General features: G+C 38.9%; 1 protein-coding gene across 3 annotated transcripts in view; it reads right to left on the bottom strand.

The window, feature by feature from the left end:
- Nucleotides 1–23,167, bottom strand: part of ABCA8 (ATP-binding cassette, sub-family A (ABC1), member 8) — a 67,161-nt gene that overhangs the window by 15,205 nt on the left and 28,789 nt on the right. For 2 of the 3 annotated variants that reach the window (XM_006872290.1, XM_006872292.1), the window contains 14 exons: nucleotides 22,642–22,732; nucleotides 21,031–21,170; nucleotides 18,454–18,573; nucleotides 14,930–15,122; nucleotides 13,053–13,219; nucleotides 11,015–11,148; nucleotides 10,085–10,222; nucleotides 9,568–9,675; nucleotides 7,656–7,829; nucleotides 7,350–7,463; nucleotides 3,174–3,293; nucleotides 1,462–1,527; nucleotides 698–789; nucleotides 461–581 (listed from right to left, as the gene is read on the bottom strand). In XM_006872290.1, coding sequence (XP_006872352.1) covers nucleotides 461–581; nucleotides 698–789; nucleotides 1,462–1,527; nucleotides 3,174–3,293; nucleotides 7,350–7,463; nucleotides 7,656–7,829; nucleotides 9,568–9,675; nucleotides 10,085–10,222; nucleotides 11,015–11,148; nucleotides 13,053–13,219; nucleotides 14,930–15,122; nucleotides 18,454–18,573; nucleotides 21,031–21,170; nucleotides 22,642–22,732 — 1,778 coding nt within the window. The remainder of the gene's footprint in view (nucleotides 1–460; nucleotides 582–697; nucleotides 790–1,461; nucleotides 1,528–3,173; nucleotides 3,294–7,349; nucleotides 7,464–7,655; nucleotides 7,830–9,567; nucleotides 9,676–10,084; nucleotides 10,223–11,014; nucleotides 11,149–13,052; nucleotides 13,220–14,929; nucleotides 15,123–18,453; nucleotides 18,574–21,030; nucleotides 21,171–22,641; nucleotides 22,733–23,167) is intronic. The other variant, XM_006872291.1, reaches the window with a different exon arrangement.

Below are 23,167 nucleotides of genomic sequence, written 5' to 3'. Positions count from 1 at the left end.
TCTGTGCTGGAAGAAGTAATGATCCTTGGAAGCCAGGATGACCACACATCATCTCTCATACTTTGGACGTATTACCAGAAGGGACCAGTCCCTGGAGAAGGATATTTTGCTTGGTAAAATGGAGGGTCAGCAAAAAAGAGGAAGACCCCCAATGAGATGGACTGACACAGTGGCAGCAGCAGTGGGCTCAATCATAGCCACAATTGTGAGGTTGAAGCAGGCCTAGGCAGCGATTCGTTCTGTTTTGTATAAGGTCCCTATGAGTTAGGGCCAGCTCCACAGATTCTAGCAACAACAATTCAAATGTAAAGACAGTGAGTAGCTTTTGAAATAAAGCAGGTCCTCATTTGTATAGATCAGAAAAACTCAAAGTCACTTGAGATTTACTCAAATTAAGGTGACCACCTTAATTGACCACATATGTGTTTTTTGGCGCGGTGATGACTTTGGTGTATTTTACCTCATCAAAATTTGTGGAATTCAAGGCATTTGCTGTTCTCACTCTTTCCATCTGTACATCCTCATCCTCCCCCTCTGGGACTTCTGGATTTGGACACACATCATTGCTTCTCGGAGAAATTCTAGAGTCAAAACCATCCATTAATAATGTTTGTTTTTTTGGTTTCCATTTTTCTAGCCAAAGTACTGAATTCTTTCAATCAGATAAAAGACAGAAGCCAATTTGATTTCTCCCAACCTAAAGACAGGATCCTTTCTCATTGTTTTCTTTCCAAACTTCCATTCCAGACATCGCAAAATAACAAGGAAGACAATAAAATGAAGGAAAGGCTAGGAATAAAGAATGAGATTCACATTTAGAAACATGAAAATATCACATTTCAACACTATAAATGAATTAGGAATATTTGGTCTTACACAAAGATAGTTTAGCAACATGGTTATATAATGTCCCAAGAATTTTTTTGTAAATTATAAAACTAGCAAATTTATTTTCAAAATTGTTTTCAGAAACACTGGAAGCAAATATAATCAAATGACAGTATTACTTTATGTCATTTTCTCTAATGATTATACAGTGTTTGCAAAAATTGGGAAGCATATAATCTGATTGTGGAGCTGTGGCAGCATAGTTGTTATGAATCAGGCTTCGAACCTTAAGGTCAGCAGTTTGAAACTACCAGCTGCTCCGCAGGAGAAAGATGAGGCTTTCTGCTCCTATAAAGATTTACAGCCTTGGAAACCCTGTGCAGGGTCGCTATGAGTCAGAACTGACTCGACAGCATTTAACAACAACAACATAATCTGGTTAGTGGATTTTTATGAAAAAACTGTCCTAGATTTTATAACCATGGTATTTTCTTGAGCTGCATATATCTATAACCTCCTCCTTAATAAAAGTTTCATAGTGTGTATAGGAATTAAAATTACTCAATACCGTAAAAAATCCCAGCAAGTTCGTGATTGTGTGTGATTACAATTAAGATGTGAGTGTGTGCTTACGATTAAGAATAACAGGAACGCTTCTACACCACTTGAATTTCCCATAAACATAGCATTTGTGAACAGCTGCAAAAGGAAAGATAGTTAAATATAAAGTTTTCTGTTTTATGACATTTTTAAAGAAGTTTTTATTGTAAATTGAGTGACGGTTTACATGGGAGAACATCGGGTTTACACTCATCCTATTGTATTTCATTTTGTTGCAATGATTACAATCCCCTCCATGAATCATCATTCAACAGTATTTACCTCTATTCCGTCTGTTTTTTTGTTTTTTTTTTTTTCATGTACATAAAAACACTCAGGACTATATAATCATTTAAACAACAAAAGGGCACAGTCTTTTTTTGTAAGCCTGCCTCCTGGCCACCAACACACAGCCTTTCTTATTTCCTGTTTCATGAATTTTTTCCAAATAAATGCAATTTGGTCCACTGACCAGGCCTTCTGAGAGGTCCCCGGCTATTATCATGCATTTCTGGTAACTGTCAGTTCCAAATGTCTTGCCTCTCGCTATGTCTATGAGCCACTATGCTTTTATTTGAAGTCAGTAGGATTTAGTGCTTGCTCATCACCTGGTAAGAGAATCCTGGGATCTTGCTGGAATGACCCCAAACAGTGAGGAAGATGAGTTTATGCTCTGGATACAGAAATGCACACATTTTCTTGTACTATTGTCCCCTTTAAGGAGCTCTGGTAGCGTAGTGGTTACGAATCGGGCTGCGAACCGTAAGGTCAGCGGTTCGAAACTACCAGCCGCTCCGCGGGAGAAAGATGAGGCTTTCTACTCCCGTAAAGATTTACAGCCTCGGAAACCCTGTACAGGGTCGCTATGGGTCTGAACCGACTCGACGGCACTTAACAACAACAACAATGTCCCCTTTGTGCCGCTATTTCCTTACTGTCCCTTCCCTATAGCTAACCCTTCACTCTGAAATTGGTACTCCTAGTTTGGGGTACTAGGTATACCTAGTATCCCAGACTAGAAGTACCAATTTCAGAGTGAAGGTCCAGGAGTCCTGGTGTAGTACAGTGGGGTAATGCACTGGACAACACGGCTGGTTTGGACCATAAGGTCGATGGTTCAAATTTACCAATTGCTCCTCAGAAACTCTAATAAGGGTTGCTATGAGTCAGAACCAACTCGAAGGCACTAATGCCAACAAATAACAAGTCTGGGACACGTGGGAAGGACAGCTTTGCTAAGTACTTTTATAAGGAGAGAGCTGACTCATATTTGTCAGCAGATTCTCAAAGGTTCTATTACCCAGAAAACCCCTCGTTCCCTAAGAGAAAATTACAGATAATGTACACATATTGTACCTCCCTATTAGAAATAGCAATATTAGTTGGTTAGGGATAAAAAAGACTTTTTCCTCTGGGGTGCTTTTCTAGAACCTTGAAATTGCCAAGATCAATGGCATTTGATTAGCTGCTGTCTAAGCTGAGAAATTCCCAGGGTGCGTAAGTCCCAGAATGAATGTAAACATTGATATATTCCCTACCACCTGCTAGCCCAAGCATATTAGCAGGGGTTAGATTTTTGATTATAGGTCAACTGGAGTACATCAGAGAGAAAACAAATCCGGGGAAGGGGGGAATCCTCCCAATGGTGTGCCTGGTCAGCATGCCGTATAATCCCAACACTAAGCAAAAGTTTCATAATTGGTCATGCATTTCAGAAGGCAGTGACAGAAAGTGGTATTACTTACATGGACAGATAAGAATATGCAGCCAATCAATGTGGCTGGTGGAATTAAAAAGGTGATGCAAAACAGTCCACTACTTCCAGTGCCTCCCAACAGAAATATGACTATAGAGAACATGATGATCTAAAGAGAACACAAAGATGCTTGGTCATTACTCTCAGTTTCAGCTGTTGTTGTTGTTGTTAGGGGCCGTGGAGTCGGTACCAACTCATAGCGAACTTATGCACAACAGAACGAAACACTGCCCGGTCCTGGGCCAACCTCACAATGGTTGCCATGCTTGAGCCTATCGATGCTGCCACTTGACAAATCCATCTCACTGGGGGTCTTCCTCTTTTTCTCTGACCCTCCACCCTATCAAACATGATATCCTTCTCCAGCGACTGGTCTCTCTTGACAATGTGTTCGAAGTATAAGAGATGAAGTTTGGCCATCCTGGCCTCCAAGGTTGGTTCTTTTGGATCTGTTGGTTCTTTTGGCAGCCCATGGCACGTTCAATATTCTCCTCCAACACCATAACTCAAATGCATTAAATTCTTCTACAGTCTTCAGTACAGGTTCTAGATGCAAATGGCTTATCTTGGAGATATTCCTCATTTCAACCTCAACCTCACAAACTAAGCTAAAATTAATATCCTCAGTAACATCTTCTCTTAGTGACTCAGAAAATTCATTTTGCCTCAGGTATCCTGAGTGAGGCAGCCCTGAATACACCTATCTGACAAATAGAATATGTGTTGAGAGAAGTGAAATAGAAGTTGATGTAATGTCTTTGGAGCTAAAATCGAGAACAGCAGATAAGAAATAATCACAGATAAAACATTGAAATTTATCTGAAATGGAAAAAGAAGAGAGAGAAAAAAAAAAAAAGAAAAAAAGCAGAGAATACCAGAAAGATGTCTACCTGTGTTTCATTGACGATGCAAAGGCATTTGACTGTGTGGGTCATAACAAATTATGGATAACATTGCAAAGAAGGGAAATCCCAGGACACTTGTGTTCATATGGAATTGACACATCAACCAAAAGTCAGACGTTGAACCAGAACAAGAGAATACTGTGTGGTTTAAAATCAAGAAAGGTGTGCAACAGAGTTGTATCCTTTCAGCAGAATTACTCAATCTGCATGCTAAACAAATAATTCAAAAAGCTGGACTATATGAAGAAACAAAGCACCAGGATTGGAGGCCATTCATTAACAACTGCAGATGACACAATTTTGTTTGCTCAAAGTGAAGAGAACTTGAAGCACTTAGTGATGAAGATCAAATATTACAGCCTTATTATGGATTACACCACCTCAACATAAAGAAAATAAGAATCCTCAGAACTGCATCCTGAAGCAATATCTCAATCAATAGAAAAAAAAAAGAGATTGAAGTTATCAAGAATATCATTTTACTAGCATCCACAATCAAGGCTAATGAAAACAGCAGTCAGAAACTCGAACTACATATTGAATTGAATAAATTTGCTGCAAAACATTTCTTGAGAGTGTTAAATAGAAAAGATATCACTTTTAAGGCTAAGGTGTATCTGGAGAGCAGGACCCTACCTAGAGAAACAGTAACGCGAGAGATGGAGGCAGACATGATGACGTGGAGAGATGGAGCGGCTGGGGACTTTAGACCCAGAGAGGGAGAGGAGCTGTGTGCTGATGACCAGGTTGGGGAGGGGGGCAGGCTTGCAGGGTATACCCTTTGGTTGGTTGATGATGCATGGAGGGGATTGTAACCAGGGCAGTGAAATGATATACGATAGGAAGAATGCAAAGCTAATGTTCTCCCATGTAAGCTATCACATAGTTCACAATAAAACATTAAAAAAAAAAAGAAAAAAAGACTAAGGTGTGCCAAACCCAATCCAAGGTATTTTCCATTACCTTATATGCATGAGAAATCTGAACAATGAATCAAGAAGACCAAAGAAGAATTGATTACTTGAATTATGGTGTTAGCAAAGACTAGTAAACATATCATGGGCTGCCAAAAAACAAACAAGTTTGTCTTGGAAGAAGTCCAGCCAGTATGCTTCTTAGAAGTAAGGATGCTAAGACTTTGTCTCACATACTTTGGACATGTTATGAGGAGGGACGAGTCCCGGGGGAAGGGCCTTATGCTTGGTAAGGGGTAAAGGTAAAATGAAGACGCCCCTCAATAAGATGAATAGACACAGTGACTGAAATAATGTTCTCAAACATAGGACCAATTGTGAGGATGGGACAGGACGGGGCAGTGTTCTTCTCTGTTGTAAAAAGGGTTGGTAAAAGTTCAGACCAACTCAATGGCACCTAACAACAACAACAACAAATACATAATGCCAACTTAAAATATCTTAGACTATGACATTAGTTTATCATTCTACGTAGGGTAATTAAGGAGTCCTGGTGTAGCGCTGTGGGTTAATGGGTCAGACTGCAAAGACATTTGAACTGCAAGGTAGGCAGTTCAAGCTCACCAGCTGCTCTTCAGAAACCCTATTCTGAGGCACTATGGGTTGGAATTGACTCAACGGCACTTAACAATAACAACAACAACAGGGTAATTAAAGCACTAGCTCAGAGTTGTACATTAAGTGTATGAGGGTAAATAAAAAAGTATTGTTACAAACTCACAGAAACTTGTTGTTGTTACGTGCCGTTAAGTTGTTTTTGACTCATAGCTATCCTGTAGAGGGTTCCTGAGGTTGTAAATCTTTGCAGGAGCAGAAAGCCTCATCTTTCTCCTATGGTAAGGTTCGAATCACCCACCTTGTGGTTCACAGTCCAGTGTTAATCCTACAGAGCCTTTGTGCACTCCATTGAAACCTTTATTACACTAAAATATCATAACGGGAAGCTATTATTTCTCAACATATCCTCCATCTATGCCTATACATGTCTGAAGGTAGTGTTTCCATTTCTCTAATCTTTCTCCAGGGTCAACAATCAACACTAGTGGAAGCAAAGTCAAGAAATCAAAAGACATACTGAATTACATAAATGTGCTGCAAAAGACCTTTGTTAACGTGTTAAAGAATAAAGATATCACTTATTACACTAAAGTGTGCCTGACCCAAGTTATGGTATTTTCAATTGCTTCACATGCATGTGAAAGTCAGACAATGAATAAGGAAGACCATAGAAGAAATGATGTATTTGAGTTACGGTACTGGTGAAGTATATTGAAAGTACCACAGATTGCCAGAAGAACAAACAAATCTGTGTTGGAGGAAGTAGGACTGAATTGCTTCTTGGAAATGGTGAGGTGAGATTTTGTCTCTTGCACTTTGAACACGTTGTCAGGAAGGTCCAGTCTCTGGAGAAGGACATCATGTTTGGTAAAGCGGAAGGTCAGCACACAAGAGGAAGACTCCCAATGAGATGGACTGACACACTGGTAGCATCAATGGGCTCAAACAACACAACAATTGTGAGGACGGTGCAGCATTAGGCCGTGTTTCGTTCTGTTTTACACAGGATCTCTATGAGTCAGAACTCGCTCAATGGTACCTAAAAACAACAACCTTTTCCCAAAGACTTACACCATTTCAAAGCAGCAGTTTTGGCATCCTTGTTGTTGTTAAGTGCCGTCGAGTCGGTTCCAACCCATAGCAACCCTGAACAGGGTTTCCGAGGCTGTAAATCTTTACGGGAGCAGAAAGCCTCATCTTTCTCCCACGGAGCAGCTGGTAGTTTCAACTGCTGACCTTGCGGTTTGCAGCCCGATTCGTAACCACTATGCTACTGTTCCTTTTAAATGTTCTTTGAGTTTTGAAATAAAAAAGAAGTCTGAAGGGCCAAGAACAGGGATGTAGGTTGGATGATAAGCGCCCCCCATCCCCTCACCGCCACCATGGTCATCTATATCCTTAGAGAAAATCTACCAAGATTATTCCTTTGGAATTCTAAGAAACAGTCACTGTAACCTTCTGAGCTGACCTATCTGCCTTGAATTTAAGTGGCCTAGCAGATCCCCTAGAAAGCCACAGTTCTGATTGGACATTTATCTTGAAGGCACCTTAAGGTGACTAAGACATGTATATTCCTGAGGGAACTTGTCTGCAGGCGTCCACTGATCAGAATTATGTTTTAAAAGTTTTGTTTAGAATAAGGTCGTACATGTATGACTAGAACCCTAAAAGCAATACTTCTTGACTTAAACTTGCATACAATGAAATGTGCACAAGAAACATACTTACAATATGGAAGGCAAAAGACCAAATCCCACTATTTTTTCTCCCATTTCGAGAAACGAATGAAATGATGTACGTCAGAAAGATAAGTGACGCAGCATAACCGAGAGCACATGGTATCTGAAATCAACAGGAATGTTATGTTCAATTAAAGACAAATGCAATCTAGCAAAATCACTTAGAATCCCAAGAGTTTTCACAGCAGAGGATTTTATAGTTTGAGTTTATGACAATTTAGCGATCAATGAAAAAAGTTTGTATTGTCAAATTCTTTAAATTCTACAATACTATTTGTTGACTATTGTCACTTACTTGCATAATCTGATTTATAATCTTAAATATAGAATCTTGGGAAGTTACAATGTAGTCCATTAAATACATAGAAAGGAACATCAAGCAGTACAATGGAACATCCACCAACGCCTGCCCAAACCAATAAGCAGAAGGGAAAAGTCCTGATATCCGAAGCTGAGAGCGGACTTTGTTCTGATTAGGAGACAGAAAGGATACAAAGTGGTATTTCAATTTGAGGTTTAGGAAAATGGAAGGCATGCAAGAAACCACTCAAATAAAATCTTCAACTGCACTATGTCTACAAATGCTATCAGAATTAAGGGATATAGGTAGTTCCAAACCTACATTGTCACTTGGATGCTTTAATTCATGCTCTGAAACTTAGTGGCATTGAAACTCATCACACATCTGGTACAGATCTGTGAAAGGGAATCTCAAAGAAATCTAGATTATGAGCACCCAAGTAAACCAAACAGTGACTTAATGACTTATGGGAGATAGAGAAAAGTGTGTGGGGGGTGGTGAGGCACTGTGGGTTAATGCACTGGACTGCAAAGTTGGTTTCAACCACAGGCTCAGTGGTTCAAGTTCACCAGATGCTCCTTGGGAATCATATGCAGGGTCACTATGGGTCAGAACCGACTCAATGGCACTTAACAACAGCAATAACAATATCCATCAAGCTACTAACTTCCCATCCCAGAGTGATTCTGTATTGGGTCTATATGGAGGATTGCCCTCAGCTCAGATGTGAACCTTTTAGGGTTTCTACCAAATAGGAGCTCTGGTGACACAATGGTTAAGCAACTTACCTGTTAACCAAAAGATCAGAAGTTCAAACCCACCAGCAGCTCTGAGGACGATAAGACCTGGTGATCTACTCTTATAAATGTTGTTGTTAGTGTCGTTGTGTTGGTTTCAACTCATAGTGATCCTTTGTAGAGTTTCCGAAGAGCAGTTGGTGAGTTTGAACCATAGACCTTGCAGTTCCAACTGATCTTGTTGTCTAAGTGCCACATCAAGACTTCTATAAATGTAACATCCTTGGAAACCTATGGGTACAATTCTAATCTACCCTACAGGGTGACTATGAGTTGGAATTGACTGGAAGACACAGAACAGTAACACTACCACCAAATACATAGGTATTCACTGAGCACTTTCCCTACTTGGGATGGAGCATCTCCCGGCCCTCTGGAGATCTGGAAATTGTACTCTTTGTTGTTGTTGTTGAGTGCCACCAAGTCAGTTCTGATGAATAGCAACCCTATGCCCAGCAGATATACTGCCCACTGCCAAGTTCTGTGCCATCTTCACAATTGTTATGTTTGACCCTGTTGTTGTAGCCACTGAATCAATTCATTTTCGTCCTCTGACCTGATGATCTTCCACTTTACCAAGCATGATGTACTTCTCCAGGGACTGGTTCCTCCTGATAATACATCCAGAGTACTGAGATGTAGTGTCACCATCCTTGCGTCAAAGGAACAGTCTGGCTATACTTTATCTTGGTGTTAGCGTTGGTGGTTATAGGCCGTGGAGTCAGTTCTGACACATAGCGACCCTGTTTAGGGTTTCCATAACTGAAAATCTTTATGGGAGCAGAACGCCTCATCTTTCTCCCTCAGAACGGCTGGTAGTTTCGAATTGTTGACCTTGAGGCTAGCAGCCCGACTAGTAACCACTACGCTCACAGAACTCCTTGTATTTTATCTTACAGCTTCCTAATCATTCTCTGGGCTGGCCTCTCCCTATACAAATGCATAATATTTCCTTTTATTTTTTGTTTTACAATTTGGATTTTATTTTTTTAATTGGCTGCTTGATATGTTAACACGTATTTAAGTATCCTGTTGGAAAATGCTGCAATTCTTTTGCCAGTAGCTTTTAATTCTATGAAATAATGGAAAATTCAATGACTTGTTTTTACCTTATAATCATCAATGCTGCTCATGGCAATATAAGGAGAACAACTAGCTGCCAGAATCATCCAGAATACGGTATGGCTCAATAACGCAAAGGGGTTATCCTGTTCCTCCTGAAATTGCAAATAAGATAGTGAGCTGAACAAATTCAAAATAAATTTTCTGGAGCACATCGTTAAAAAAAAAGCTAAACTGACGATAAGGAATTCTGCATTAGGTTCCTTTTGGGATTCCCAAACTCTTCCATTACACATCGGTTTTGAAGCTGCACTTTTGCCTTGACACCTAGATTTATAGATAAGGAAATTGATTAAAAAGAGGTGAATAAATCAATAATATTGCACAGAAAATAAGGAGATAAATGCAAAAGTTATTTTTGTACCTTCTGATGCTAACATGTATCCTGAAGCTAAATGATAATGTGCAGTTAACATGTGCTAAATGATAATGTGCAGTTAACATGTGCAAAAGAACATCTGGGGAATAATCAACGGAGCAGAGTCTGTGTGATTACACACTTACCACAAAGAATGTGCTTCTGTCAGTTTGGACGTGTGCTGATGGTTGAAACATTCCAAGTAGTCCATTACTCACAATATCCATAAGAACTGGGAAGCAATTCAACCTTTTGGCATTACATGCTAACGAAAAGTTGTACTTCTAAGATACAACAAAGACAGTTACAAATTCTCAAAAATCTTTTTTTTTTTTTTAATCATTCAAAATTCAATATTTGAATTAAAAATTTAATGATTTAAAAATGGTACCAAATAATGAAAACAAAGCATCTATTTAGGCTACGTCTGATTTTCAGGACACCGACTGTCTAGCTTATGACGTCACAACCCCAGGGGTGGAATAGTTATTATTTAACAACAAACCAGAAGCTTCAGAATATATTTATGATAAAATCCTTGAGTAAGTATAAAGTCTTTAGACTGAAGTCAATACTTGGTCGTGGATACTGTATAGTGTGTAGTTTGCTAAGACACTGTTGGTCACTGTTGTTAAGTGCCATCAAGTCGGTTCCAACCCATAGTGACCCTGAATAAGGTTTCCGAGGAGTGGCTGGTGATCTTGAACCATTGCCTTGGTAGTCAATAATTAATACATAAATTAATCTAAATTATGTACTATACCAACAATTATAATCTTTGTTCTCATTTTTGTGTCTTCAATTAGAGACCTAAGTATATAGGTATTATATTTTAAAAGCCTGCCTTACTTTTGGGAAAAATCTCCTAGGGATGTAATGGTGAGGTACTGGGCAGCTAACTGAAAGGACAAAGGCTGGAACCTGCCAGTCACTCCATGGAAGAAATGACCTAGTGATCTGCTGCCTTAAAGATTGCAGCCTAGGAAACTCTCCAGGCCAGTTCTTTGCTGTCATACAGGGTCACTATGAGTAGGAGTTGACTCAACGACACCCAACAACAACGGGGTCCAGCTTACCATGGGATTACCCGACATGATAATGGCTCCATTGTAAGATGGGTCTTCTGTGCCGTCTCTAGTTCCAAAGGCATCCACCTCCAGAGCTATGTTCTGGCGTTTCACCGAATGTATAAAGTCATCAATGCTTGTTCCTTACATAGAGTTAAATAAGACCAAAGTAAGAAAGTTCATGTTAAGATGTATAGCAAAGTTACAATTAATGTCAGTATGTGCTACATATTGTAAATATGGACTGTCAGGATATATTTCCACATGATAACATGATATTTAAACATGTTTACGTCTCATGGAGTTTACGCCATAATATGTTCATTTGCCTATGATTACTGCGAACACAAATATCCTGACAGAACTTTCTGGTATTGGAAAGGCCATATACAATAAGGCTTTAATAATGGTGGTCATGATTACGTGTCATGGAGTCGGTTCTGACTCATAGAGACCCTGTACAGGGTTTCCGAGGCTACAAATCTTTACAAGAGCAGAAAACCTCGTCTTTCTCCTGCAGAACAGCTGGTAGTTTTGAACTGCTGACCTTGCAGTTCACAGCCCGATTTGTAACCACTATGCTAACCAGAGTTCCTTTAACTTCTATTAATTAGCCTCCCAGTTGGCTAATGCTAGATTATTAATTTTCAAATATTTCTTGGTACAAAAAACAACTTGTGGAATTGCAGTGGCAATGAACTCCAAAAACCTTCTCCCTAGCAATACAGCTACAACTGGTGGAAATTCATTAACAATAACAGTTCCAGTTTCTATAAATAATGCTAAGACCATACAGGAAATGAAGAAATATTATTCAAGAAAATCTACAAAAGCTCAGTAAAACAGTGAAAGATGGTGGTATTTAAAACACAACCTGACGCCTCCATCCTCTATCGCAGATCAAAGTGGTAAAATTCTCCTCTTAAAGGGTGCAGCCAAGAGTAGTCATTCCTTCAGCTCCTGTTGGAAACCTACCTTATCTTCCTATGAGGAGCAGGGCATTGCCTTTCCTTACCGCCCTTAGCGCCAAGCTGCAGAAACTCAATTCTAGGCAAGAGCAGCTGAGAAGCCTGGGCCCTTTCCTCCACTCACAACATGGACGCTTTACCCTAGACATATCAGGTCAAGAATACGAGGACCGTAATTATTGTCCAGCTTTCCGATGGTACGAAGGTTCTATGACAGGAGAGGTAAACTGAGAAGACCTGAGGCTCTAGCCCCAGCACTGGGCCCTGTTCATAAGGCAGAAATGCCACTCACACAGAATCCCTGGTGCAATGGTACAGACGTTTTTCTCAGCTAGAAAGACAGGCTGTAAGATCCAGGGAGTGCTGAAGTGTTCCTCGAGGAAATTGACTTTACTTGGATCCATGTAAACTCAAAATCCATGAAGCAAAAATGGACAGGATTGAAGGGAGAAAGAGACAGTTGTACAATGATAGTTGGAGATTTCAATACCCCACTTTAAATAATGGCTAGAAGAGCTAAGTAAAAGGCCAACAAGGAAATAGAATGTTTAGCATCACTATTAACCAACCACACAGCTCTCCACGCAACTGCAGTAGAATGCACATGCTATTTGAGTTCACATGCAATATTGTCCAGGATAGATCAAATAACTACACTAAAAAACACTGAATTGTACACAATAAAATAATCTATTTTACAACATGACAATTCTATTTCAAGTTAAAAATGTTTCTTGACACAGATGCTTTCATTTTGCCAGTTGTCTACCAGATAACGTACTTGTCCTTTGGCAAACACTTTCACAATTTATTTTGGGATTTGTAACTGCAAGGTTGGCAGTTCAAGCTCACCAGCTGCTCCTTGGAAACCCTATACAGGGTAGCTATGGGTCGGAACTGACTCGATAGCACTTCACAACAACAACAACATGCGTATTAATCATTATTAAAACTCATAAACTGTTTATAACACACACTGCAGAAGTCAAATGTTCATTTTTATTTTTCTTGATTATGTTTTAAAGTCTTGATTTGAACTGTAAATACATTTAGAACAAGATAATTTACCACATTATCACCTGTTTTATTGATGATCAACAAGCGAGTGAGGGGGTCACGTGGTTGTTGTCCTGGAGACAGGAAGTATGTATGTGGAGACAGTTCCCAAATGTAATTGCTTTGATAAATTTTTAGGATAATATACTCCAAAAGGAGAGGGGAAAATCCAACTGCTAGAATCAATAGCCTACGTGGGAGGAAAGTGATGATATGAGTGGATAGCTATTTCCCAATCACTTAAAAATGTCTAAGTAGGTGATCATTTAAATAAGATAAACCAGAAAATTTAAACATATCGATCTCTGTCTCATTTTTGAAAATGTTTGTTTTTTTTGTATCTCAGATTGGAGGTGACAAGATACAGATTAATCCTTCATTCATTTCTCTTGTTTTTTTTCCTAGTCAATGGCTAGCATACGATTCCATAGGCTAGGTCTCCTTTAGCTGTATGTATTCTGAGTCTCCCCTGGGCTTCCAGTATATCCATGCTAAATGTTTATCCATCACCATTTATACTGATGTCTTCAGGTTCATGCCTTCTTTCACAGTCACTCTTTCTATTAGTGACCACACCATTTCCTTAGCCTCTCAGGTATAAAATGTTTATGATTTTTTACTTTCTTTTTCCATATACCACCTTTCAAACAAATTGAAAAAAGTCATATCTTTTATTATATTTATTACTTCAAAACCTTTCTCCAATTCCTAATTTTATAATTGTATATCTTGTCTGAATTCTTGTTAACTGGCTCTTTAAAGAATTACTCTTTGAAGACTTTTTTTAATGCATTGTTGCCAGGTCAATATTATGCTAATCTCTGTCCTAAGGAGTCTGGTAGTGCAGTGGTTAAGCATTTGGCTGCTAACTGAAATCAATGGTTTTAATCTACCAGCTGCTCTGAGGGAGACAGATATGGCAGTCTGCTTCTATAAAGATTTACAGCCTTGGAATCCCTCTGGGACAGTTCTACACTGTTTTATAAGGTCACTATGATTTGGATTCAATATGATCGCAATGAGTTAATTTCAGCTTCAAAAATTGTCAATGAATTCTCATCACTCATTCATTTAGCAAGTATCTGTTGAGTTTCTATTGCATACCAGGTCTCTTATACTGACTTGATCCTACACAAAGGATTGATTGACCGGGCATTAATTGACAGCCAAGGTACAGCGGATGCCAGGATGTGAATGAGAAGCAAAGTGGTTCTTGGGAGCAAAGATGGTGTCTGTTATACACATAGTGGTTCTGGATAGTGAGCTACCTTCTCTTGTTGTGTGATGGGCCGTGGAGTCGGTTCCGACTCATAGTGACCCTTGTACAGAGTTTCCGAGGCTGTAAATCTTTATGGGAGCAGAAAACCTCATCTTTCTCCCACGGAACAGCTGGTAGTTTCGAACTGCTGACCCTGAGGTTCGCAGCCGGATTTGTAACCACTACGCTACCCGAGCTCCTTTTAGGAAGAGAGAAATAAAGAGTAGTTAGCATACCCAGGGAACATCTAGCAGGATACTAAAGGAAGAGACAGGACATCCCAGAAGGAGTCAGTGAGATATCAATTCAGCATCTAAAATATCCAGGACATTGGTATGGATTCATGGAAAGAAGACCTACATCCCAAAGTGACTGTCAGTTACCAATTTTGGAGAATTTCAAAGAAAGGAAATATTAAAAACTTGCATGACTTCAATGACTTCCAACTAAAGTCTCTAAAATGCTAGAAATGCAACCTGCCGGTTTGCTAACAGATAAAAACTAAGGCCACTGATTAAACAAGGCATTCTCCTTTACTCAGTTTTGTAGATGCAGACATGTATTTTTCTTTTGCATTTGTTTTTCTCTTGGTTTTTAATGCATTGACTGAAATACAAAAATCTATGACAGTCTAGTACTCACAGTGATAAAATAGCTCTTCTTTCATGCTTTAATTTTAAGAAGCGAACCCTTGCAATTGCACAGACTTGCTTTCCCCACAGGGCCATGCCAGTGATGGTGTTTTTCATCTCATTTAGTGAGGAGAGGACTCGTTCCATTGCAAAAAAACTTTCTGTGTCTCCTTCTGCTTGTACTTCTCCCCAAATGCCAACATCTGTAAAACACATCACAAGCAATTTATAAAATCTCACTTCAGATGTGTGTGAGTGAACTTATGGTTGGACTCTGCTTTATCACAGCTTTCACAATTAGAGAGGGTTTTCTACATAACAGTATTTCATAATTCATTGGAAATGACCCGATGGCTCTTAACAACAACAACAACAACATTACTGGCTGTTGCCTTAAACTAGAGAAATAAATGAAAGACTCATTTCTTTCAGAAATAGAGTAGAAAAAAAAAATCATAGAAAGATACTTTGGATGCAGATGAAAGAGATTAAGTTAAGGTAATAAGTAAAGTCGTCATAGCCCCTAAAAGTTGATACACTAGGCAGCAGAAACACTTGCCTTAGGTGCTCACTTAAGAAATGATAAGCTATAAACTGTGGGTGAATTGTGAATCTTTGCAAATGCAGGGAGTTCAAATCAGTTTGCATTGCTTGCAGCTATACTCTTTGGCATTTTCTCTACAACCCTAGATTTCAGGATGGTGTCCTGATATGATATTAACACAAAACCTCAACAGATGCACACTCATCAGTACATAAACACAACCACAGACATGAAAGTAAACCTCTCCACTTAGGAATGCAGATGTTAAGATTCAAAACAAGAGAGTGTTCACCATTATAATAAAAGAAGATTCAAGAAAAGAAGAGTTCTTCTGTTTCCAAGTCCCAGAAACTGTCATTCCCCTTACCAAGAAATGACATCTTTCCGTTTTGCTAATTTATCAGGTAGAGTAGGGCACAACGAACACCCCAAAGACTAAATCTCAGAAAGGGGAGATCCATTCAAGGAGAAAAGATTCCCTCGGCTGTTGTAACATTCAGGGAAAGGGCAGAAGGCAGAGGGAGCTATGGCACATATGAATAAAGGGAAAAAAAGCCCATATTAAATACTGAGGTTTTATACGGACTGGAATGACATAGTATAATCAATCACATGGCGCCCGAGTCACAATGTTAGCTTGCATTATCTATGAATTCTTTCTCATGAGGTCTTTGTTAAGTATATATGGGAACAGTATACTGAATGCTGGAGAGAGAACGGAAAAACCGAAAGAGAACCATCCCAAAGTGCAAAGGGGGATGTTGTAGTTGTAAGCCGTGGAGTCAGTTCCAACTCATAATGACCCTGTATAGGGTTTCTGAGGCTGTAAATTTTTACGGGAGCAGAAAGCCTCATCATTCTCCTGCGGAGCAACTGGTAGTTTCAAACCACTAACCTTGAGGTTAGCAGCCCAACTCGTAACTACTACGCTACCAGAGCTCCTTCCAGGGGGGCTAGAAGTGCACATAATATAATACTACTGGGATAGACTGAAATTCTGGTGTGGTGCTACAGGATAAGCACTGGACTGCTAACTGTAAGGTTGGCAGTTTAAACCCACCAGCTGCTCCTTGGAAACCCTACACAGGGTCACTATGAGTTGGTTCTGACTTGAGTGCACTGAACAACCACAAAGGCTATTAAAAGTAAAAATTCTTATTATAAGATATATGGTGAATATGAGAAAAGGTAAACAACAAAAAATGTAACTACAAAGGTAATAAACCTTCCCCAAGAAACCAAACTCAATGCCACCAAGTCAAACTCAGTGGCCCAGTATAGGGTTTCTGAGGCCATAAATCTTTATAGGAACAGAAGGTCTCATCTTTCTCCCATGGAATGACTGGCAGGTTTGAACTGGCAATCTTGAGGTTAGCTGTCTGGTGGCTATCCTACAGAGCCACTGTTGTTGTTGTTGTTAAGTGCCGTCAAATTGGTTCCAACACATAGAAACCCTGTATAGGATTTCCAAGGACTGGAAGGTGAGTTTGAACTGCCAACAATTTGAAGTCTGATGCTTATCCTGCAGCACCACTAGGACTCCAAAAAGGCAATGTTGTTGGTATTAAGTGCCATTGAGTCGGTTCCGACTCGTAGTAATCCTGTATAGGATTTCTGAGAAGTGATTGGTGAGCTTGAACCACAGATATTGTGACTCAAAATGACTTTGCAGGCTAGTGCTTTTCCTACAGGGCCACACCAGGACTCCAAAAAGGCAGTAAGGAGAGAAAATGGTTTAGTAATAATATGCAAAAGATGGCAGGCAGAAAGTAACAGAACAGTAAAGACCAGATGGGACAAATATGATAGATATGAACCTAGTCAGACTAACAGACACATTGCAAATAAATGAGCTGAACACACAGCAGTTACAATGAACAGATTATAAAATGGGTTAAAAAAGTAAAATTCAACTATATGCTATTTATAAGATATGCTTTTAGAAAAGTATTTGTTGTTGTTGTTAAGTGCCATCGGGTCGATTCCAACCATAGCGACCCGGTATAGGGTTTCCAAAGAGCAGCTGGTGAGCTTGAACCACTGATCTTGCAGCTCAAATGGCTTTGCAGTCTGGCGCATTAACCCACAGCGCCACACCAGGACTCCTTAAAAATATTGTTGTTGTTGTTGTTAAGTGCCATAGAGTCGGTTCCGACCCATAGCGACCCTGTACAGGGAAAAATATAGCAGGTTGAAAATTTCTGTAAATGATGGCATAATATACCATGTAAACACAAATCACATTAAACTAGAAGCACCTGTACTTTTACTAGACAAATCAGACTTCAAAAACAACTACCATTACCAGAGTTTCTATTTTAAATTTGTTTTAGTAGCACTATACATAGCATGAAGACAAGACAGGGAAGTTAGATTAACAGAAATAGCACAACCAGAACAGAAAACAACACGAACATAGGCTACATTGTGAAGAATGTAACCACTGTCACTGAACAACTTGTGTAGAAATTGTTGACTGGGAACCCAAATTACTGTGTAAACCTTCACCAGATATGCAATAAGGCATTATATATAATAAGACAAAGACAAAAAGAGGATCTTAACAACAGCAAGAGAAAATTCATGACATATAAGGGATCCTCAATGACAATAACAGTTGACTTCTCAACAAAAACTATGGAAGTCAAAAGGCAATGGTTGAAAGTACTAAAACAGAAAATTTAGAATAAATGTTTGGTCTGAAATCGCTCTTGGTGGCCTGAGAACAGGATGAGGACAATGAGTTTGGGATAGAAGAAAACAGGCACCTTCAATGGCAAGTCAATACTGACAATGGAAGTAATAAAACATGACAAAGGTCTTTTTCTTTTCCTTTTTTTTTTTTTTTGAAGTTTGTCTAAAAATGGCCTTAATCAGAATGGTCACAGATTTTGTAATCACACACTTGGAACGTCTTGAACTATAGACTACAGAGGGAGGGGGCTGTGAATATCAACATTTACGTGATCATTTTCACATGTTTTATTTACCTGATTCATCAATGGCTGATTTTCCTTCTAGTTTCAGGAACACCTCATTCAAAGTTGTCATGGAAACACCGTAATTCTCAATTCCCAGGTCAGGAGTGCTATCAAGAGCCTTGTAAAGATCTAATGAAGACACACAAAGGAGCAAAGAAGCAAATGTACATATAAATGAGTGGAGGAAAAATTTCACACTAAAAAGGACAGATATATCAAAAAAATATTAAAATACTCTTGTATGTCAAGGGTATTTTTTTAAATGAAAATTTCATACTAAAACCTTTATTATTTGAATTCTATATATTAATTCTTTTCAATTTGTATCAGGTGTCAGCCGAATTATTACCTTCTTAGGATCAAGTGAGAGAGATGAGGCTGTAAAGATTTACAGCTTCGGAAACCCTATCTAGCATCACTATGAGTCAGAGCTGACTCGACTGGAAACAGCAGTACAAGTTCAAGTGTTCATCTCCATTCATTCACATTGCTACTGCAATTTCATTTCAGTATTCCTCTGTCTTGCTTATAAAAATTAACTAATAGGAGAAATTTTGATTTTTCCAACTCTAAGCCTAATTAGGGACTTCTGGTGTGGCTCTGTGGGTTAATGTGTGCTGGACTGCAATTTTGGTTTGAACCGAAATGTTGGTGGTTCAAGCTCACCAGTGGCTCCTCGGAAACCCTATACAGGGTCACTATGGGTCAGAACTGACTCAGGAGCACTTAACAACAAACCTAATTAGATGGGACAGGTGTGGGAAGGATTGATGAGGTTGCCCTGCTACCTGCATCTCCCACACTTTGTGGGAGAAAGCTGAGGCTTTCTGCTCCCATAAAAATTTGCAGCCTCGGAAATACAGGATTGCTTTGAGTTACAACGATTTGATGGCAATTAACAACAACAACAGCAACAAACCTAATTAACTGAAGAGCCCTTTCCCCAGAGCAGATATAAATGGGAGTCATTTATATACCAAACAACAAAAACAATAAACACCTAATAATAAATAAATAAAAATTAGTTGGGTGGTGCAGAATCTTCTTCAGTTCAAAAAATATCTGACAAAGGAAGGACATAACATATATGTCATTAAGTTATTATATATATTTTTTGCTTCTGATTATGGAAGAAAGAGTTTACAATAACTCACAGAGAAAGAAAGAGGAATCGATGAAAGGCACACCAGGGGGAATAGTAAGAGATTAGGATAGCAATACTTGTTCTAAACAATTGTCTCTAGTCATTCTTTCACCCATTTCATCAAAATAGTTTGCATCAGTTGTCATTGCTCATATAGCAATGACCAGTGCCCCTGCTTGTATAGATTTAAATTACAGTGGTTCATTGCTTGAGGTTTAAGTAAAAATTCTGATTCTAAACTCTAGTGCAATTATGCAAGTCTTGGGGCTTCAATTTGGGACTTCTGGCAGGAAAAAGAAGTAGAAAACTTTCTATCTTTCTTACAATAATCAGAAAATACAAAAGAATACTAAATGCTGATAAGTATTATGTTTTACTCTTCAGTCTACCTTCATACTGCTAAGTGCTGTTGAGTTGGTTCTGACTCACAGTGATCATGTATATGGTTTCTGAGGAGCAGTTGGTAAGTTTGGACTGCCTATTTTGCAGTTCAAACGGACCTTTCTGAAAATTATAATTATTATTCAATGCACTAATTAGGATTTAGGTAACCAGTAGCTTTGTGGTTACTTGTGCCGCAATTATGAATTGTACACTTGAATGGCTTTGTGTGGTAATTTATGTGTCTTTGTTAACACTCTTACTGTTAATTCTTTCAACCACTCAAATCGGCCCTGCATGTATGTCCCAACACCAGGAAGCAGTGTCCCTGAATGACAAACATAATGAGTAAACTTTTATGTGTTGGCCTGAAAACCCTAGAGGTATGACAAAAATCATGTTAAGAGAAACAGCTAGACCATGGGTCTGGATAATGCAATGATTAAGACAGAGCTTTTCAACAATCTGTATTCAGATATGGTATGAATAGGGACCAAGATGGCTCTATCAGATAAGCACTGGACTGTGAACCACAAGGTTGGTGATTCAAGCCCAGTAGCTACTCCAGACGAGGCTTTCTGCTCTTGCAACAGTGTGGTTAGGAATACTTGAATATTTTACTAAACATTGCAAAGAGAATGAAGGACTATAAAAAATTCCCCCAAATTCCCAAGTATTATAATGCAACTAAGAGAAGGAGCTCTGATAGTGTAGTGGTTATGAATCGGGCTGCAAACCTCAGGGTCAGCAGTTCAAAACTACCAGCTGTTCCATGGGAGAAAGATGAGGCATTCTACTCCCGTGAAGATTTACAGCCTCGGAAACCCTGTACAGGGTCGCTATGAGTTGGAGCCGACTCCACGGCACATCACAACAACAACAATAGAATATAATAAGAGTTTCCAATAGAGATAAAACACTCAGTTATTGTAATATTCTTTTGACTTTCAAATGACACATACTCAAGTCTCAATAAAAGTTATAATAATAATATTATGATTATTATATATCTTACATATATAAATTTGCATATTTCATTTCATAGTGTTTATATATATTACCTGGGAATTTATTTGTTCTTTCTAATGGCAACGTATACATGAGTTTTCCTTCACTTTCTGCCGATAACTTGGCCTCAGGGATATGTTGCTTAACGAGGGCTGTTATTTTTTCCTGAACACACATTTCATTCAACTGCAAACTGGTGTTCAAAAGAAAGGCATATGTTATTTGACACTGTCTCTAATATCATGAAAAAAATACTAGTCTTTATGGTAGAAAAAATATATATTAAAATCAAACTAAGAAATAGGCCAAAATAAATATAAGAAATTGACCACGTGAACAGGAGAACAAAAATCAGATCCTATAAACATGGTGGGGGAGAGCAAAAAGGAACTTATCAGAAAAACTGCCCAGGTTAATCACGAGTTGTGCCTACCGAACATCAGTACTGACCTGGTCCTGAAATATATGTATATTTCATGTATAGTTACAGAGCAGGGATCTCAGGCTTGCAAAGGGCCTCAACAAGCTTAAGGTAAATCTGAGCCTGTTTTATTCTTATACCTATCCAAAATCTTCTCTTCTTGACCAATCATATTTAATTTTCCTTTGTATCCAAAGTCTTCAGTTCTTGCTCAATTGTATTTAGTTTTCCTTTAAACATATTCAATTTCATCATCCAGTGCAAATTTATTGAGTTCTTAATATGTGACAAGCATCCGGCTCAGTGGTGAAGCTACAATTGTGAATAATTGTCTAGTTCTTACTGAGATGACTTACTGGCTAGTGGAGGGGCAGGCCGAAGAGAATGTAAATAAACTGATGAATAATTATCAACAGTTATAAGTGCTGTGAGGAACAGGCTTATGAGACGGATAAATGTTGGTAAAGACTGGTAGGAAGGCGTTTTCCTTTCTTTGTAGTGTCAACAACAAGACTTTGACCAAGAACAGAATATCATTGAGAGAAAGAAGTGGTGTTCATTCAAAAACACCACAGATAAATTTCTCAGTGTAGAAAAGCCTTTGAAAAGTTCTGTAAAATCCATCTATGATTCAAGGTTATAAAGAATAAGGTAGCTAAAATATACGTAGTGGTCTGGCTTCAAAAAGTCTTGTTGCAATTTGAAGTGTGTATAACCTGTCGAAATAGTTTCCCTATATAAAAAATGGAGTGTAGATACTAGAATAGAGATTTGTTCTAATAAATAAGTGATAGGGAGATTTGAGATTTGCACTTAGCAAGCTCTCCAAAAATTGTTTACCCAACATGTAACTCAAAATTATTACATTGACTAATGAGGTATGCATGAACTTACAAGAATATGTGCCATTCTTACAATTAGTAAAATCCACTGGGGGAATCAAACGAACAATATTTAACTCTCTTACGTAGGCCAGCATACATACATGGACACGAAATAATTCTTGACTTGCTCGGTTATTCTGTTGTGGCAGCTGGGAGAATGTTTAAAATAGTTTTTGGTTTATTCCCCCAGTGGATTTTACACACACACACACACACACACACACACACACACACACACGTACAGACATCTGGGCATAATCTTGAAAGGTTGGCTTTTATGTTGTAAAGTTTTGTTTTAAGTACTGTGTCTTACTCAAACCTACTTCTCAGGCATTTTCAGCCTCCTCCAGAGGCCCTACCTTAAGTGATATCCAATCCCCCACTTCTTCTTCAGAAAAAGAGACGAGCCTGCACACTTCAGCTTCCCTTTGGAAAGAAACACTTTCCTATCTGAGAAGAAAGCAGCAAAGAAGAAAGTATTAGGAAGCTGCCCATTCATTTCCAAGTTGTCGCCAGTGTTAGGCGGTGTAGGGTTGGATCCAACTCATAGGGATGCAATGCACAGCAGAACCAAACAATGTCCCCTTCTGCATCATCCTCACAGCATCTTCACGTTTGAGCCCATTGTTACAGTCACTGTGTCAGTTTATCTCGAAATGGATTGCATGACTTAATGGATTTAAGTCCTGAGAACAGAGAGCTAATGCCAAGGTGAGAACTATGGCAGCCAAGAGGAAAATGAAAGGAAGGAAGGAAGGAAAGAGGGAAAGAGAGAGAGTGAAAGAGAAAGGGAGGAAGGGAAGAAGGAAGGGAGGAAGAAAGGAAGGAATGAAGGAAGGAAAGAAGGAAGGAAAGGAGGAAGGGAGGGAGGGAGGGAGGGAGGGA

The sequence above is a fragment of the Chrysochloris asiatica genome, unplaced genomic scaffold, assembly GCF_000296735.1.
Source record: "Chrysochloris asiatica unplaced genomic scaffold, ChrAsi1.0 scaffold00192, whole genome shotgun sequence".
Classification (NCBI taxonomy): domain Eukaryota; kingdom Metazoa; phylum Chordata; class Mammalia; order Afrosoricida; family Chrysochloridae; genus Chrysochloris; species Chrysochloris asiatica.
Note: the sequence above shows the minus strand (reverse complement) of the source record. Positions and strands in the feature narration are given on the sequence as shown.